Consider the following 18,578-nt stretch of genomic DNA (forward strand, 5'->3'; position numbering starts at 1 on the left):
TGTTCCGAAGCAGAACTTCTGGGTAAATTTTACTGGTAAGTTTGTTAAGATATATACTTTCAAAAAATTACAAAATTTGTTTGTTATACTATAGTTGCCAGTTGACCCCCAAATTCAGCCTCAATCCGCTGGCCTATAATGCATTCTTATGGCGAGGCTGCCATGTCATCATCCTTGTTCATTGCAATTTGTATAAATTTTGAAAACATTCTCATTCCTCATCCCAATCACTATAGATTCTGAAACTCCGTACTCAGTTTAACTAATTTATAGTTGTTCAAATGTAAAAGTCTAAAAATAATCCGGAGGTTCCCTTTAAGTTTGTGTTCCGTTAATCTTCTATTCCTTCTAATATGTTCACAGTTCTCAACAAAGGTTAGAAGTATAATGACGCACTTGCTCTTAAGGCCAGTCAATACTGCAACCAAACAAACAAAGGGTTTGAAATTGCTGATGGGGAATTGTCATCTACGCCTACCGTCAATATCTGAGTGTAGAGGGGTGTGATATTCTCACAACAAATAAGTACATAACACCGTAAGGTACACTTGTTAGTACAAATTACGCACATCACAAGATTTATATTGCTTGAAGGTTTGCATGGTGAAGTACATCACAACACTTTCTTTTTCCAGTCGATATCAAGTACACTTTATCACTAGTGCGTAATGCAATTACACAAGTTTTTTGGGGGTTTTTTCCGCCAAAACACGGAGGTCATTTACTTAAGTATACGTTTAAGATTATCTTGACTGTGAGTGAAACAGGAAAACGAATGTATTTCCTGAAAATGTCGAGTTTGTCTGATACAGCATTCCACGACAGTTTATTATTTCTCTGTCTAGTATTTTGCTATCATATTCATTTATTGATCCTTTAACATACGATCTATCCTGGAGTTGTGTAATGGTTATACTAAGAGCAGCTGCTGCATGCCACACATTACTTATGCGGCCATAATTAACAGTGTCAATTCGCTGAACCGTTTGAGAGACCAAACAGCAACGCCACCAACAATGACCAACCAGTTAGCAGTGTTCAACTGCTTTAGCCTTTAGGCGTAGTATAAGCGGTCGTCTCACTGATAGAAGACCCCTAGAGGACTGTCCACTGATTATTGACTTCTTTAGAATGATTTTCAAACTTCACCATAACGCTGGAATATCAGGATCAATAAACGATTGCCATGCACGTTGCCTTGAATATAACTACTCATTGGTCGGTGCCTAATTGTCGCTGTATTATGACTGATTGGAAACAATTAAGTGGGAAAGAATTCTTCGAAAATTTGGAAATTATCCCTGGGTGATACCATTGGCCAGTATCGTCTATGTTGAAGTTAAAACTAAAAAAAGTCAATGACTTCATTTTGTTCTCTCCCATTGGAAAGAAAATTGCGGGTCTGCATAAGTGATTTATGAAAGCATCGCAGCGACGAGGACGATGAGAGACCAGAAGAGCAGCGAGGAGGACCGGACGAGAGGCGTGGCGTGGGCGGTAGTGGGATCCACTGGTGGAAGATTAGTAGGGGGCACGTAGTTTGGTAGCAAGGGAGCAACGTTGAGCCAGGTCGAGCGTCCGTCGAGCTCATCCAGTAGCTGTGTGATATAGGATGATGATGATAATTATTCCTTAAAGTTGAAGCCCTCATCCATGATCAATGATCTCTTGAATATATCTCAATGTATTATAATGAATTATGTATTATGGTTGACGCAATTTGACGCATTGAGATATAAATCACTTAATGTGAATCCAAAGTATATTACACTGTGGCACTAGTGTTTGGGGATAAAATCATGTACCACTACTTGGTATGTTATGATTATATCCCAATCACGTGCCAATATATTCCCATGAATACGAAGTAATAAAATGCAAACTGGTTATTAATGCAACTTAACTTGCTGAGCAGGTAAACTGCACCCAGTATTATGTGTTGCATGGTATATGTCAGTTCTCATATCTGGCCAATAATCATCTGTATACCTACGAATGATGTGTGTCTGTCTCTCTCTATGATTTTTTTTTTTAAATATCGATGTATGTATGTATGTATCTTATTTATTTATTTATTCATTTATCTATTTATCTATATGTCTATCTATCTATCTATCTATCTATCTATCTATCTATCTATATATATATCTATCTCTATTTATCTATATACCGTTTTCTTTTAGCATGGTAGCCCTTTCAGCTCACTCGGAACTGTTCTGCCAAGGGGTCCTGCATCATAGCTTTAAGCTACTACTTAAAGTTGATTGTCCTTATTATAGTCATCAGCTGGTCATATGATTATGCATGGCTGGGTATAAACATTTACATAATTATCACAGTTTCTCTGGCACTGCTTAGTATTTTACCTTCTGATTCTCGTAGCCATTTTGCGGCAGCGCGAATCTGTATCCTGCGGGACAGGCATTAGTGTTCGTGTCGTAGTTCCCGGCCGTGTCGCTCACCACCCAGTCATCAACGTCGACCTCATGGCGGCAAGCAAAGTTGACTTCTTGGTTGCAGTCACTTGGTCTGTACCATCGACCATCAGTGCCGCTGTAAGACATTATATGCAATTCAGACAATATTTATAATGATGTCTGTATTCCTAATTGACTCCACGAATTTTGTTAAAACCAATTCTCTGTAATAAGGTCATTTCTCTTATGGGAAGGTATAGGCAATAGGAGACGTTTATGATGTACCTTTGAAGGATATTTGATTCTTTTACACAAGTCATCTAAATCATTCGTAGAATAGCGGGAGCAGGTTTTGATCAACGGAACATAACTGTTGGGCCATATAAAATCCAAATGTATTTTATACATCCAAATCTAACTCGAACAGGACAAGCACCTCGAATTGGCCTATATAGGATTGAGAGCCCCGCTGAACTGGCGCATCCATGCTTCTAATAATGTGTCCACCATTAAAATGTAAAAGAAAGAATCGCCAATAAGGACATACGTGTATCGAATGTCACTTGACCAATGTTTGCTTGAAGAAGTTCTGTCTTATACCTGAGAAGGATACAGGAGGTTGCGTCAATTACTGGGTTCGCCGGTTCTCCCCGGGCCCAGGTGTAGACTGCCGTCTCGAGGAGCTGCGGTGTGATCATGTCCGCGCCAGGGTACTGTATACGGCACTTGACAAACTCGGTGAGGTCTTCCACGTACCCAGTTCTAGACGGGCCGTCCAGTAATTCGTTTTCGAATCTGTAGAAAGTTAAAGACACCGAAGTCACAGGCAGAGTTAATCTTGTGGTAAATATCAAACCGTTCGGACACTGGTGTAGCAGCTGCCATATATTAATATCATTACAAATAAATAATATTATTACAAATCATACCACAAAAATATGTCTGTAAGTTACAGCTAGTGCGTTTCTTCTTAAAGAACAAATTGCACATACCCTACAGGAATGTGTAAGGTTACGTAGTAATAATTTGTAATTTACGATGTGTAATTTACGATGTATCTCACACAAATTTGTTCCCATTCAATATTATTTCACTAGAAGAGTTGATTGCTTTTTACAATCGAGAATTAAGTTGGTAGAACGGAGAACGAAAAATAAATAAACAGTAATAGTTATGCAGGGGTGGATTCAGGAATTTTGTAAAGGTGGGGGAGCGCAACTAATATTTCTGGTGCCACTTCCGGGTTTCATTTCATTTTTGTTCTTTTCATTTCTTTTGTTTTTAACGAAAAATAAAGGGTGGGGCGTGCACCGCTTGCCCCCCCCCCCCCCCCCCATGTGGATCTGCCACTGTTACGGCATATAACTATACACTTTTGATGGTTTATTAACGTACTGAAAAATGACAAGGGGTCTAATGTGCAACATACATATAACACCCTCCCCCTGTTTCTTCTTCAGCTCAGCATTTATTATATCCTATTTATACACTAGCGTCTTACTCGGCACGCGTCGTGATCTGTCATCATTTCTATGCAGATATTATAATTGAGGCGAATTACCGCTGTTTTATGACGAAAATCACAGTTAGTGATCAGGGTAACATGCTATATCTTAGGTAGATGATAAATTGTTATACTGTTGAACATGCATAATCATATACTTACATGTAGTGCGTGCTGTCACTGTAGAAGCGAAGGGCGTTTGTGTCATTTTTTCCACCACACGATGGATAGTTTGTAAACTGATGTAACCATACCAAGATAGAATGAAAGATAAGTTAGATAAGTCTGATGAGTCATCACTGTAGACGTATACATATACTCTAGTGTCATCACTCAACAGAGTTAGGGGTATAGTTTACATATCTGGAGCAGAGAGATATTTTTTTCTCGGCGTAAACAAAGATTATAAGTCGACATTTCAACTGAATGCCGGGGGAATCATGTCAACATCACTAATCGATTTGTATAATTGTCTTATTTACAAAAATAAACCCTCTAAATATCGCCGACTTAAAACGCCATTGACATTAAATAGTTATCAGGTTGTATACGAAGAGAGTTGATGGGAAAGCTGTTAAAAACGTTAGTCCGGATAACCTGAACCCGCGAACCTGTACTTGAGTATTATATTGAATACAGAGAGGAGTATAATAGGGCCTACTCACGAATCTGCGTTGTTTGTCCAACCAGAATCCCGGATGGATGTATTTGCCTTGGTGGAGGTAAAATTCATCAGACCCAGCAGTGGCTATCTGTGCTATGACCACGGTTTTACCATCCTATGATGTGAAGAAAAAAAAAAAATACATACACACAACGTATAACAAAATTGATAGTTATACATAATGTGTTCACGAGGCACTATTGTTGTCAATAATTGCCCGAGACTTTTCTTTCTTTCTTTCTCTTAGTACTTTATATATTCATAGATTCTAGACTCATGTGGAGAAAGGTTAATAGTAAATACATTTGTATATAATTTATAATTTATATATATCGCTTGCGTGAAATAAATCAAGAAAGACTGGAATATGCCGAATAACGTCAGTTAGTAACATCATCGAGAGCCTATGACCTTCAAGATGGTTACAAGACGGCAAATACTGACGGACGAAAACAGAGAATTGCCTCCCCCGTGTCGCGAATGTTTAGTATAATACTCATGGAGTTGCAAGTAGATTTAGTTACTGCAGTATGTGAATATCGATAAACGAATTTGCTACAATCGATTGGAGAAACATAAAGTATTTTTACATCAGACTTTAGATTTTTTTTTTTCAAATCACAGAATTTCCTACCACCACTTCAAAAAGAAAAAGTTGAGAGTTTGCATGACAAAATAATATTGACTATTAAAGCGGTAAAGTTTGGTGTCATCTTTCTGCTCGTTTTCTTCTGACAGACAAAAAGTATCCATCTCAGCAGCTTGAAAATTATATCAGTCTAAGTATGAGTGGTCTGTTTCAAGCATCAATCTATTTTCCAATGCATTACGGTGTATAGAAATGATAAATGTTTAAGTACAGAAACAGACAAACATTCAGACAAAACACACAAACAAACAGAGGTTAACTGCCACACCCTTTTCATCGTCCTCAATGTAGGCCACTGCCCTCCGTAGGTATCTCGCAGGTCAGCAGGTGTCAAAACACGGTCGCCAAGATGACGCTCGAAAGGTCCGTTTACTGCGTTATCGTTGCCCTGGTCAAACTTCTCCTGCGTAAATCAGAGAACGTCGTTAGCGAACATTGGACACGGTTGGATCTACGACGCAAACGTTAAGACGATGCTGCCTCCCGGGCTGTACTATGGAAACAGCTGAATTTGGTGCAAAGCACCATTTTCTCTCCACCTCCCCCCCCCCCCCCCCCCCCGATCTTAGCGGTCGCGTCGCAGGTCCAGTCACAACGCTCGGTAATATTACACGGAAGGCGACCTGCATGCTCTCGTCACTATAGGTCTAGATGATAACAACGGTCCCACGATACGTTAAACCTAGAAAAATTATGTCAATTGACCAGGATTGACATGAGTTTGATTTGTATAAATGTTCTCAACTTCAAATGTTGTATTGTTTTTGTAACTATCATCCTTACATTTTGCTGCTTGAAGAGGAGTTTGCCGAAAATAGCAATCTTTATGTATACTCAGTGCTAAAGTAAACCACTTGAAAGTTATTTGTCTACTCACATCTTTACTGCTATAATTTCAAAATGTATATTTAACTAAACATTTCTTTAATATCTATGCATGTATATCCTTACCTTCTTGTTTTCTTTAGTTCCATGCGTGCATTTTTGACATCATGTCATTTAAAACTGGATGAAGTACGAAAGGCAAAATGATTAAAGTGCGTAGGGCCTATAAAACTATACAGAACCCATCTTCAAGGCTTACACGTTTCAGCGTTTCTCAAGGAAAGGACCTCCGCCACTTTATCGAATGACTTACATTCATGTAGATGCGGATGATCTCGCCTTCGTTTTGGTCCAACCACGCCCCTATTTCAGCCACAGGTTCCTCGAACCTCACGTGATCAGCGTTACACATCATTGCGATATTAGTCCCGAGGTGAGCAATACGCATCTTGGAATGATATTGGAGAGAAAATAGACATAGCAGCGTAGGAGTATGTTACCAAATTATCAATTTACTACACGAAACTATAAATAATCTTTGGTCGGGTGCCTGATCTTTTTTTTTTATGGGATGTCGTCCTTTTTTAATCCTTATGTTTAAGCTATTTAAGTGAGATAAAAAAAAAGAGATTGTTATGCATTATTCGCGTCCAACAACTTTTTTTATGGTTATACCAAATTTACACAGCGTGCAACCATTAAAAGTTGTTGGACTCTAATAGTGCATTACAGTCTTTTTTTTTTTCATCGTATGTGTACTGAAACCAACCCTTGAATGAAAATCACATATACACTATTAGATGGGTGAAAACTACAATTCAATTGAGCCACATGCTGCAGTTTGGTCGAATATACTATTTTGTCAATACCATGTTTTTAGGTTGCAGAGTTATCAATGTACTCTAAAGGAAAGATGATCTTTAAACTGACAACATATTCTATTATTCATATATTCACGAAATTTAGTTGCGGTTGTTTTGTTTTTGTTTTGTTGCTACACTGAATAATAGGTGCCTATCTACGCCGATGAAAGGCTATTATCATATCTTCTTAATGCTTTTTATTACTAGTTTGAATGAATGAAAGCAGTTCCAATAATTTCTGTTACATAGTTAATCAAGTCAATTCAATTCAAATTTCATTTCAAATATCACAATTTTGTTCTCGATACAAATTCAAGGAAAACAAAACGTACAAATTACAACAATACATAAATATAATAATACATATAAAGCTATTGGCTCAAAATAACTGTCTATAAATATTTGAAAAGAAATTTTACATAGGATGTAAAAACCATTATTTTAGAGTTGCTAATCAAGTGAGGACATCATGATGTATATTGAGCAGAATTGCCTCTGGACACGATGGGTTAAACTGACGTCTTGCGCTATGCTTATATATGTGCTATATGATTGCTCTCGTAGTGAATTTGGTGTATTCAAATGACGAGGCTAGCTAGCAGGTTTCCTCATTACTAACGTAATGTTGATGTATTTCATTTTGTTTTGTTTCATGTCATGTCACTTTTCTATGTCCAAATGATACAAAACTATTGCAAAATGAACATGGCTCACTCTCAATAACAATGTATCACTCTCACTTTGCAAAATAATCAAAGAAGTATTGATTTATATTCAAGTTTCTCCATATAATAGATGGCGCATGTGCATTCATTGCTTTTGAGGTATGTCCTTGTAGATTATGTTATACACGAACCAGGGTATAACAACCGGGCGAAAAAGAGTGAAATTTCCTCACTGTGACTGAAGATATTATATCCAACGCAAAAAAAAAAAAAAATATATCAATGTAACAACTTGCAAATAACGGCTTTGAATCGTCATCATATTATGCATGCTGCTTTACAGTAGATCAATTTTGAGATTGAAAACTTTAATTATAATGAGTAGATGGAAAGGTATTCCTTGTCATACCTCGCCTTCACAGAACCAGTTGTCTAGCTCTATCCCTCTGATGCCCATATTCAGAAGATCAGTCAGGCTGAACTCCTGATTGGCTATCGTTATGCAGGGGGCGGTGCCGTATGGTGGAGGCCATTGACACGTGTCGCTTGCTAGAAATGGTTTTACAGTGATACGGAAAGGCGTGAGCTGCAGAAGATGATGTACACAATTTGACACATCAATATGGCACATCAACAGTCCCGTAAATAGGGTTTTTATGGTGGTTGAGAATGAGAAAAAGTGGACCACTTCCGGGTTCAATCAGCATTTTGGGGGCTGCTGGCAAACGGGGAACCCCCCCCCCCCCCTTAGTTAAGGGCCTGCATCAATTTGAATAAGATGCGAACTTGTAGAATGAGGAGAGGAAACGGAAAATGAAGAGGGAAACAATACTAGTATACTATTAGGTGCCGAGGTTTAAAGACAGACGGACAGACGAAATCAATAAATAGATAAATAAATAAATAGATAAATAAATAGATAAATAAATAAATAAATAAATAGATAAATGAATAAATAAATGCATAAATGCATAAATACATAAATAAATGAATAATAAGGTGTTAGGACTGTTTCGCACCATCACGCATTAACTGGAGATGTCTTTGTTTTCAGAACGCAACACAATGCCATATTTTTTTTTTTTTTTTTTTTAACCAGCGCAGGTGGTTTTTCTTTTTTTTTAACCAGCGCAGGTGGAGCTGCCGGTTTCAAAATTCCTTCGCAAAATGTTTGTCAAGGAGAAATGTTGGTGCATTACTCAATACATGTGATCATTTACATTAATTGAGAGATATTATGTAGGGTTCGCTGGAGCAGTTTCACTATCAAACTAAGTCTGACAATTAGGCGTATATCTTCGTTTTTACGAAATGGTTGTATACATTCTACTCTGAGAGCTCAAATCTAATATCACAGCTAAACCCACGGGTCATTAGATATTCACATGTGAACTCGGTCAGTTCAAGTTCAGGCAACTTTATCTATTAATCTAAAGGGCACTTATCGGGTTATAAAGTCCATGCAGACCCACCCATAGTGTCGTGCTAATGATGTTGCCCTTAATTGTTGGTGGTCAAGGAATGATAGGTTCTAACTGCTCCAAATACAACTCTGTTTACAGACTTAAATCATTCGTTTTTAATGAACTCTTGTTTCAAATCATATCATGCAATTTCGTCGTCGATTTATAGTCACATAGCGTGCTTGATAGTGGCAAATACATATATCGTTACCCCTATACTTATGTTACCACTTGTGTCAAGTGTGTTAAAGCAACCGACCCACTTGCAGGTCCTACACAATACCCGTCAAAATGCGTCTGAAGGTGCAGCATTTCCATACAAGATGCAATTTTCAATCATGAATGTATTAAGATAGAGAGCTAAAAGTTCTCCAGGATTCTTTCTGTTTCTTTCCTTACTTAGGGTGTCTTTACAATCAAATCATCTAAGTGAATGAGAAAAGTGAGAGTACTATTATACACAAGATAATACAAGCCAGCATGGATTATTAACCATTGACCTCTTCTAACAGGAACCGACATCTTGCACGCAACCGTGGCGTCGTTTTGTTGTTCTGTTAAACGTTGACACCTAGTAACTACCCTAATATCTACAAAATTTCTTCTTTAATATAAAATAAAGAATTTTGGTCATATCTTTTTTCATAGGATTGTTCAGTTTTTAATAGTAAAATAGTTTATCAAAACTTGCTCTTAATTTCTATTTCGACACTTGAAGACTGACAGTTGCCTTTAAGTAAAATTAAGCTACTATTTATACAGACACAGTATAGACTGAATCGTGATCTTCTTATATAAAAGGAGCAAGTAGGCGTTTTGATTTTATCGCAGTTATATCATTTGATTGTCACAGCCTTCTGGAGTAATGAATAGCCACGATATTCAAATTTATGCACAATCCGAGAAAGTAATATTTTCTTAGCAACTCTCAAGCTTGTTCAACGTTTTCTTCATACTATGAGCTATGCAACAATAACATTGATACATACGGATCAGAATCGGGTTTTAACAGTTCAAGTTTCTCCAAGCACTTGAACAAAATGAAGGAATTGCAGCTTTACTTTTAAACGATTTTTCCTTTCAAAAGGAGTGTCATTCTCATTCAAATGTGTGAATGAAATTAATTTAAAATTAAATCCCATTAAGCTCTTGACTTTCAGAAACATGCATTCCTCCCTTTTCGCATGGGTCATTATGACAATAATCAGCTGCGTTTATAGATCTGCCAGCAGAAAATCCGGAAATATAATATTTCGGTAAAACAAACGCGATTCATTACACAATTAAAACAGTCTTGTTGATTTTTACCTCCGTAAAGTACTCCGTACACTCTCGTGTTGTAAGCGTTGTGAGCCTGCAGGCACAAATAATAAAGTATAATCGTGCTAAAACAGACAAACAATTTCTATGATCAAAATGTGATCAAACAAATATTCGTACACTCTGCCTTTCCCCTCCAAGAAACTAATATAACCCTTATTTTCTTTAAGCCATTTTCATAGTTTAGAAGACTTCATATTAGGATGAAGTTGAGGAGTTAAATTTTAAGATTTTCTCATTTATCACAAGGAGGTGACCTCCCTGTTTATCATGAGACGTGCACTTCAGCAATATAAACCCCAACTTTTTCCCAAACAATTTGGACAAATTGATACAATGTTATCACATTATGGTAGCATACACAGTAAGTAAAAAAAATCGCAATGATGAAACAATGGTTACAGCTCGTTATTCCGAACACTGCCGAAGGTTCGTTATTCCGAAGGCTCTTAAGTCCGAAGATTCCTTATTCCGAAGGTTCGTTTTTCCGAAGTTCATTTTCGGATGAACAAATCTTCGGAATAACGAACCTTCGGAATAACGCCACAAATGTTCGGATTAACGAACCCTTTTTCATTTTCGGATTAACGAACCTCTAGGTATAGGGAATTTGCGTGTTTTGGATTAACGAACCTTCGGAATATCGAACCTTCGGAATAACGAACCGCACCCGAAACAATGGCGTTGTTCACATTGATATTTTATATACACTATATATATATATGTAATATGCAATGTCCAAGTAATGCTTAATAGGATCATAATGAATGATTCATATTCATGTATGAATCTGAATCCTTCAACTATTGCATATTAGAATTTCATCCTCCGTCAAATACGTCAATATATAAACGCTACCAACACCAAGTGAAATGAACACATCAAGTCTCATAAAAAAATAAACAAAAACTTACATCAAGCAGTTGAACAAGATGGAAAGGAGTGTCAAGCTGAAAACAGAAATGAGATTAATACCTTATCTGTCGTAATACAGTTTAATCATCAGTTTTTTGTTCGAGAGAACAAGTGAGATGATAGACATTCAATCAAGTTCCAGACAACCAGATAAAATCTTTAAGGGAAATATTAAAGGGGTGGTTCAGTTTCGGTTGAGATGGGGTTTCAGGTGTCCAGCGTTCTTTTACTGTGATTTTTTTTTTATCTGTGAGAAACATGTAAAAGGAAATCAAAGTTTTTGTGGTGAAAATAAGTTTTGAAATGGATCGGTTATCCCAAACAAAGCGATTCTTATAAAAGGTGGGACTCACCTTTTAATAGGGTCACTTTGTTTTATTTTGTTTTGGATTTCTCAGGGTTCACCTCCAATTTTCATCAAATAAAATTTGAATTCCTCTAAGAATTGTATGCTCTTTATCACTTCGTAAAATTGGTAAAGTAATTTCTGTAAGTATCTGGCAAAGTTACGCACACACATGCATAGTACGATTTCAATATGTCTATAATTGGTACAGTGGTCTGTCTGTAAAAGATAATTGCCAAGCAGATGAAATTCATGTTCGACAGAAAAGAAAAGAAAATGAGTTGGAAGACATTTCTAAGATTTTCTTTTTTGTCGGCAGAAACAACAATAACAAAGTTACCAAAAAAAAAAAAAACAAGTGTCAAACGTTCATTATTGGAACTTCTTCACCAGCCTGGGCACAAAGGGAATACGTTTATTTTTCTTCCGTTTGTTGTGTTTTGTTATGTTTAGTTGTCATTTGTTAGGGGCCATTAAAATGTACACTTTAAAAGACAATGGTAAAGATAACGGTGAGTGATTACGTAATTTTGCAAACAAAGTCAGAATTGTATCTTTGCATTACGGTATAATTATGTACGCACACAATAAATTATGCCTCTTTATACAACCAACCCGTTGTGGAGTCTTAACCTTTGGTCGAAGTTTAAGTTTATCAATAAAGGTGTTGCTCTATCTTCAGCTTTGTCCAAGTTTTCTATACCCTTATATGCGATGATAAGAAGTTGTACAAAGTTGAGTTCAGTCAGTTGGTACAATTGAAATTAAATACAGTAACCCAATAGTTATGCTCGGGAGGGATTTTACAACCTGCTCGAACATGCAGTGGAAGAAATCAAATAATACATTTTGTAAATTGTCTAAAGACAATATCAAAAGCAGTGAAAAGAGAGATTGATAGGTAGCGACAGAGAGAGAGGGGGAGGGAAGGAGAGGGGAAGGGGAGCTAAACTAAAATATTGAGTTAGAAGATTTCCACAGAGATTATTTCCAATACAGAGTTTGTTTCCATGGTTACCTGAACGTCCATCTGAGTCTTCAAAGTTTCCTGCAGCCATGGGTCTACCTCCACTGTGCCCTGTAGGCAGTGTCCGAAGTCATCACACTGTGCGTAGTTGGTGCAATATGTTGAGAAATATCATAATATGTGGTTAGAAGAATTTGAGAGTAAGCTGATGCAGAGACATGAACAATATCATGACGAAGAAAGTAGCAACTGTGACTACAATGGTAATAGTTTTTAATGTTATGCATATTAGAAATGGTATCACAGTTATATCCCGCATAGTCATTCTCTTCAAGCAGTAATTATTATTGTATCTTACACAAGTTGTCATTTTATACTCAAAGTATAAATGTGATTATTGAAATAAAAATGTAAATTTTGTGTACGAGATTTTAAAACAAAAGCAATCTTACATTGCAAACAAATTTGGCAATCATTTCTGAAGACATTAGCACTTCGACGCACCCTTCGCGACTTCTGTACAGCAACAGGGATGTGTGTTTAGTTATGATCACACATATTTACCCAGACACACACTTCCACAACATCACAGATGAAAATCACCCGCAGGTAGATGCTGTTAACTTTACTCGTTTTTATTCCAATATACATAATGGGGACAAATAATTTCTATTTTGTACACTATTATGTCATTCGTCTCATTCGCAAAACGATTTGCGAAATGAACAAGATCACGTTTACCGGATCATGGTTTACCGGTAACCTTTCATTTCAAAATGTTATTTCTTTAGTGTTCTCTTAGTCACGGGAACTAATGGGGGGAACAAACAAACAAACAAACAAACAAACTGAGAATGTCCTTGACTTACAGCACAGACAACTTCAGCACTGAGCCCTGTGCAAGTTGCGGCGGAAACAGAATGTAATCCATGTAAAATCTATTCAGAGACAGACAAACAAAGAAACAGAATACATATATATGAAACAAGGAGGCAGATTGAAAAAAAAAAAGATTTACTGGGTATATAAAATTCAAGAAGGATTGACAAAGGCCAAAAGGCATTACGATAACAATTGGTCATTATCATCAAGGAAGTTGTTCTGTTTACCGGGGCTGTAAATTTACATAATTTTTTAAAACAGCAATGAATGCTTTATTAATAACTAGGCTATGCACATCAGTTTGGACTACACTTGACTAGTATTTCTTTGCTTAATTTTATGTTTATATTTTTGAGAAATAAAGACACAGAGAAAGTAAGCAAGCAAGCAGACAAGTAAGGAAGTAATCAAAGTTATTCTAACGTTACAAAAAAAAAGACACTCGCTAACTGTTGAAACCATCATGGTTATCACTACGAGGGTCTATTCGAGCCTCTGCTGAACATCTCTTTCTTAAACATTTTTAATTTTTTCTAAAAATAATGGGTAAATCATGATTTTCATCGTGTAGAGGTTTTTCACAGACCTTTAAGGTTTTGAATACCTAGTGATTAGAGAGTTGATAAACTAAAGGAACGTGCATGGTCAATGGGTTTCACAAGGGTGGACAAACAAGACGGTAATAAACTCTTTATCAAGACAAGACAGCGCTTCAAAACAAATATAGAGAAACCTGAAAGACTAACAAAGCTAACTGCCACATCTGTAATAAAAAGGTTATAGCGACTTTGTTTTCTGAGTTTCAAATAATAGGACATAAATTCATTTTAGCGTATGTTGCCCTTTTCTCTATTTGTATATTCAGCAAGTGTACCATGCACTTGCATCCCTTCACGTCACACAATGTAAACTTCGTAATTACACTTTCAACAGGGACAAAAGGTCATAGATTAGAACCCCATTAATATTGTGTAAGTATAGACCAGCAAAACGTTTCTCTTTAATGACATCACGAGTCCGCTCCATTGTGGTCATGATTATGCTGCCTTATTATTGAGTAAACGTATGCCTGTATAAGTCTCGTTTCCACTGAAAATGATTGTTTTGGGAAGGTGTTTCTGTTTTTCGCCCATAACAGAGGACGCGTCGTTAACTGGCAAAGCATATTCATGGCAAATCCTTCGACGAAGAAACACAACGTACTTTCACGTATAGTAGGCCTACTAGTAATCATTAATACATGTGTGACATTAGATGCTATCGTCTTTATAATTATTTTTAATCATTTAAAATAATGCATCTTGATGGTATGAGGGGAAAACAATTTGTTTTCATTACACTCTACGTGGGATCATCTTTACGAATAATACTTCAAAGATGACGGAAGCTGAGAAGCTGACTCCTTCCTCCGCTCTCCTTCTGCCAAATTTGAGGCAGATAATCATGGCCTAATACTAAAGTGCATGTTTTGGGGCCATTTTTGTTGAGGCAAAAGTGCAATAGTTTACACCTCACTCCCTCTCACCTGCAACCATGAGAGCGCCCCGGTGATAGATTCTGATTGATAATACAGTTTCCGCTATTAAATCATGAAATTTAGACAACTTTCACGTACATACAAAAGTATCCGCTTATCCATGTACTGTACACGTCTATCTTATACAACATTTATGGTCTTATGAATTTGCAATTTCACGTGTGGGTTGTACATGTTCATGTTGTTACTATGTTCATCACATTGTTGTACCGATTTCGTGACATCATTGATGTATAAGTAAACATTTCATTCTATTATTTATTATTTGTTTGTTAGAAATGAAATAAATCAACTTGAACTTGAACTATATTTACGAAACGAAAGCCTAGAATGAAAGCGCGTCTTTTCATGAAAAGTCGCTGAATCGACGTAAATTAAGTACTAAATAATTGAGCAGGAATACTTTTGCTCTTTTTCTATCTAAATGGACTTGAATGTTTCCTCTGTATGTGTGTATGAGTGTGTGTGCGTGTATGTGATTGTCAGTCTGTAATGACAAAGCGATTTCTATATACACAACTCATGTAAAAAGATCAAGCGAATGCTTAAAATCACGCATGCTTTTGTATAACCATGACCTCTTCTGTCCAAACTCCTGGGCGAGTGTTATTTTGAAGACGTCATAATATTGTGATCAGTTGAATTTTGCCATCTAAAATACTCGACAGAAGAGTGTCAAAAATGTGAAAAATGGAATAAAGTGCTATTGATATACGGTAGCCTACTAATTTCAATGGTATACTGCGCTCGGAGACTGAGCTCAATACTTTATTCACATTCTCATACTCTCCAAAATCAATACTCAAATCTTTTAAAGTAACGATAACATAGCATTTCTGGTAAATAGTGGAAGCCAAGTGCTCAAACTCAGTGGAAATCTAAACAAACACTCAGCAAATACTTAGAAAATAAAATTTGAGAATGTTATAGATACTTTGCTTGACCCGTAACGACGGGAAGAGAATCCCTTTAATGCTAATAGGTTTTATCAATATTAGAATCAAAGACTAAGCGACTTTATCAACATCAAACACGCCTTGGAACCAATGTTGGGACATAGGCACATCATAGCAGGGAGACTTAACACTCACCTGAACAACACCAAGGATGAAACCGAACCAACACTTCCTACGAATTGTAGCTTCCATACTTTGTGTTCAATCAGATGCCTCCTTCAGATTCGGCAAAGTTGTCGCCTCCTCACCGGAGTAGAAAATGATGTTAGATCTATATGCGATGTATTCAGATGTCAGCTGCAACTGCATTCCCTGGCGATTTGAACATGCGCAGTGTGGACAGAGGCATTGATAATCGGTACAATGTCAATTCAGATTTCTAATGACTCGCATTTCGCAGGAGATGAGCGTACAGATAAGTTTATACCAGTGAGGTGAGTCTCACCTCCCTGGTTATTCAGTGTAAAGATCTTTGACAGTGTAAACATACCCCCCCCCCCCCCCCCATTGGTTGCCTGGATGGAAATGAAAGAATACACCTGACATTGGTTCCAAGACATTTGCTCCATTTGCTGCGACAACATTGCTCCCATCCGCACCCTAAGCCAAACATAAATTCTACCTACAACATAACCCTAGTGACCATAATCCTAATTCTCACACCACACTAAACCTAAAATCCTGAACTCTTAGTCCTAAAGAAAATAAGACCAGAGCAATTGCCGCAGAAGCCACCTCTGGCATCAAGGTACATTGTAGGGTGTAGCGTGCGAATCATTACACCTCTGCAACAGCCCATTCTCACTTGAGGGGGACTACAGTGGACGGGAAAAGAGATGTACAGTTTGTTTGATAGATACTTTATTTTCTGCAAATCAATATATACATAAATTACATAATCATGAACATGGGAAACATACAAAGTATATTTGAAACAGAGTCGTATGACTTGCATAAACAACGATATAAAAGGAAATTAATGATATAATATTACAGTATGCATGTCTGTGCAACAGGGATTACAATAACAATATTATATTTAAGAAGCGATAATGCAGAGGGCCGCCATTGTAAGCATTGCTTGAAAAGATGGCCGGCCCGAGGAAAAGGTGCGGACGTACTAGATTCGTAACAATACAAATTCTGCTGCGAAGATAGCAGGGGAAAATAAACTCTGATGTGTGATTTTGGTGACTGTGCGTGCAAGTGCTTGAAAGTGCACAGGGGCAGATAGGCTGGAATTTAGAATAATAAAATTGGTTTGCTGGAAGAGGGAGAGGAGGAGTATAAGCAGTATAATCAGCATGCGTTGTTTCGGACAATGCACTTTTCATTCAAACAATGGATGTAAAAGCTGCTATAGTAATCGATAAGCCAAAGAAAAACAAACAAACAAACAAACAAAAACACATCGAAACATATTGTTAATTGCAATGTGATAATCATCAGAATCGAAATTGTAAAGGAGCTGAGAATGCAGTCCGGCAGTCCTCAGTCCTCTTAGCATCTATCTCTTTAAATATATGAGAACGGTATTAAATATATCAAGATGCAATCACATGTTTATGGAATGGGTGCATTCATGGACGCATTGTGACTTTATTTACCATCTCTAACTTTAAAGTATATAGATGGATTGCAAACTTGATAGGGTTAGTAACCGTACCCCTTGAATAGCCAAATCAAAGTTCAAATTCCGTTGCAAGAAGAGATAGAGACGAGACGTCTCCTTATCAATCTCACACAACAGGAATCTCTCATCTTGTGATCATAATAGTAGCAAAGCCGTACACAGATTTAACGGTCCTCTCATTCCATCATTAATTATATCGAAATCTTGAATTTATTGCAACCATCAATGCAATCATTTTCAATAATACACTTGTAGTATGCGTCATCACATATTCCCGTCCCAATTTATTTGTTTTACAATACAATGAAAGTTGACCATCACTGCTCTGACTGGATCCCATTTTTGTGTAGATATTCAGACCAAATGTCTAATCTCATAACTAACAATCAGTTGTATGTATTTCCTTTATTTATCCTGGTTGTAAATTTTATAAGGTGAAAATCCACTCCACGTGGATTGTACAGTACTGGTTGAGGTGAGGATTCAGGTTTATAACATGTTTTTGGTGAGATAATGAGAAAACTCTAATGAAATTATGAAAGAGCATGTAATTTCGAAAAGGATTCAATGTTTATTTGATGAAAATTGGCCTTGAAATGGCTGAGATACAAAAAAAGTGATTCTAATATAATTGACAGGCCACGACTTTTATTAGGATTTCTTTGTTTCACATTGTTTTTAGATATCTCAGTCATTTCAAACCCGATTCTCATCAAATAAACTTTTGATTCCCCTAGAATTGTATGCTCTTCAACATTTCATAGAGTGGTTTCTAAATATCTCGCAAAATGTTACAAGCTGAATCCTCACCTCAACCAGTACTGTACAGTCCCTTTTAAGTATAACTTTAACAGAAAAATTTAACAAACATATTGATAAAGAGAGAAATTCCGTCAAATTGGAATTATAATTATGCCTGCATATATGTTTAATGTATATGCGATCTTTGCAAACTACAATGTGCAGATGTGA

The 18,578-nt window shown here is 36.8% G+C and overlaps 1 protein-coding gene across 1 annotated transcript; it reads right to left on the reverse strand.

Annotated features, from left to right (window-relative positions):
- Nucleotides 1-1,294: 1,294 nt before the first annotated feature.
- On the reverse strand, nt 1,295-16,165 carry LOC140244953 (uncharacterized). Its single transcript, XM_072324564.1, has 13 exons — nt 16,109-16,165; nt 13,468-13,536; nt 12,650-12,736; nt 11,285-11,320; nt 10,359-10,404; nt 7,997-8,136; nt 6,373-6,507; nt 5,503-5,637; nt 4,587-4,700; nt 4,084-4,160; nt 3,018-3,212; nt 2,367-2,553; nt 1,295-1,598 (listed from the first exon to the last, which is right to left on the reverse strand). Exons 1-13 carry the CDS (start codon nt 16,163-16,165, stop codon nt 1,416-1,418), a joined length of 1,461 nt encoding a protein of 486 aa, XP_072180665.1. The 3' UTR covers nt 1,295-1,415.
- Between the last annotated feature and the right edge of the window lie 2,413 nt (nt 16,166-18,578).

The sequence above is a fragment of the Diadema setosum genome, chromosome 2, assembly GCF_964275005.1.
Source record: "Diadema setosum chromosome 2, eeDiaSeto1, whole genome shotgun sequence".
Taxonomy (NCBI): domain Eukaryota; kingdom Metazoa; phylum Echinodermata; class Echinoidea; order Diadematoida; family Diadematidae; genus Diadema; species Diadema setosum.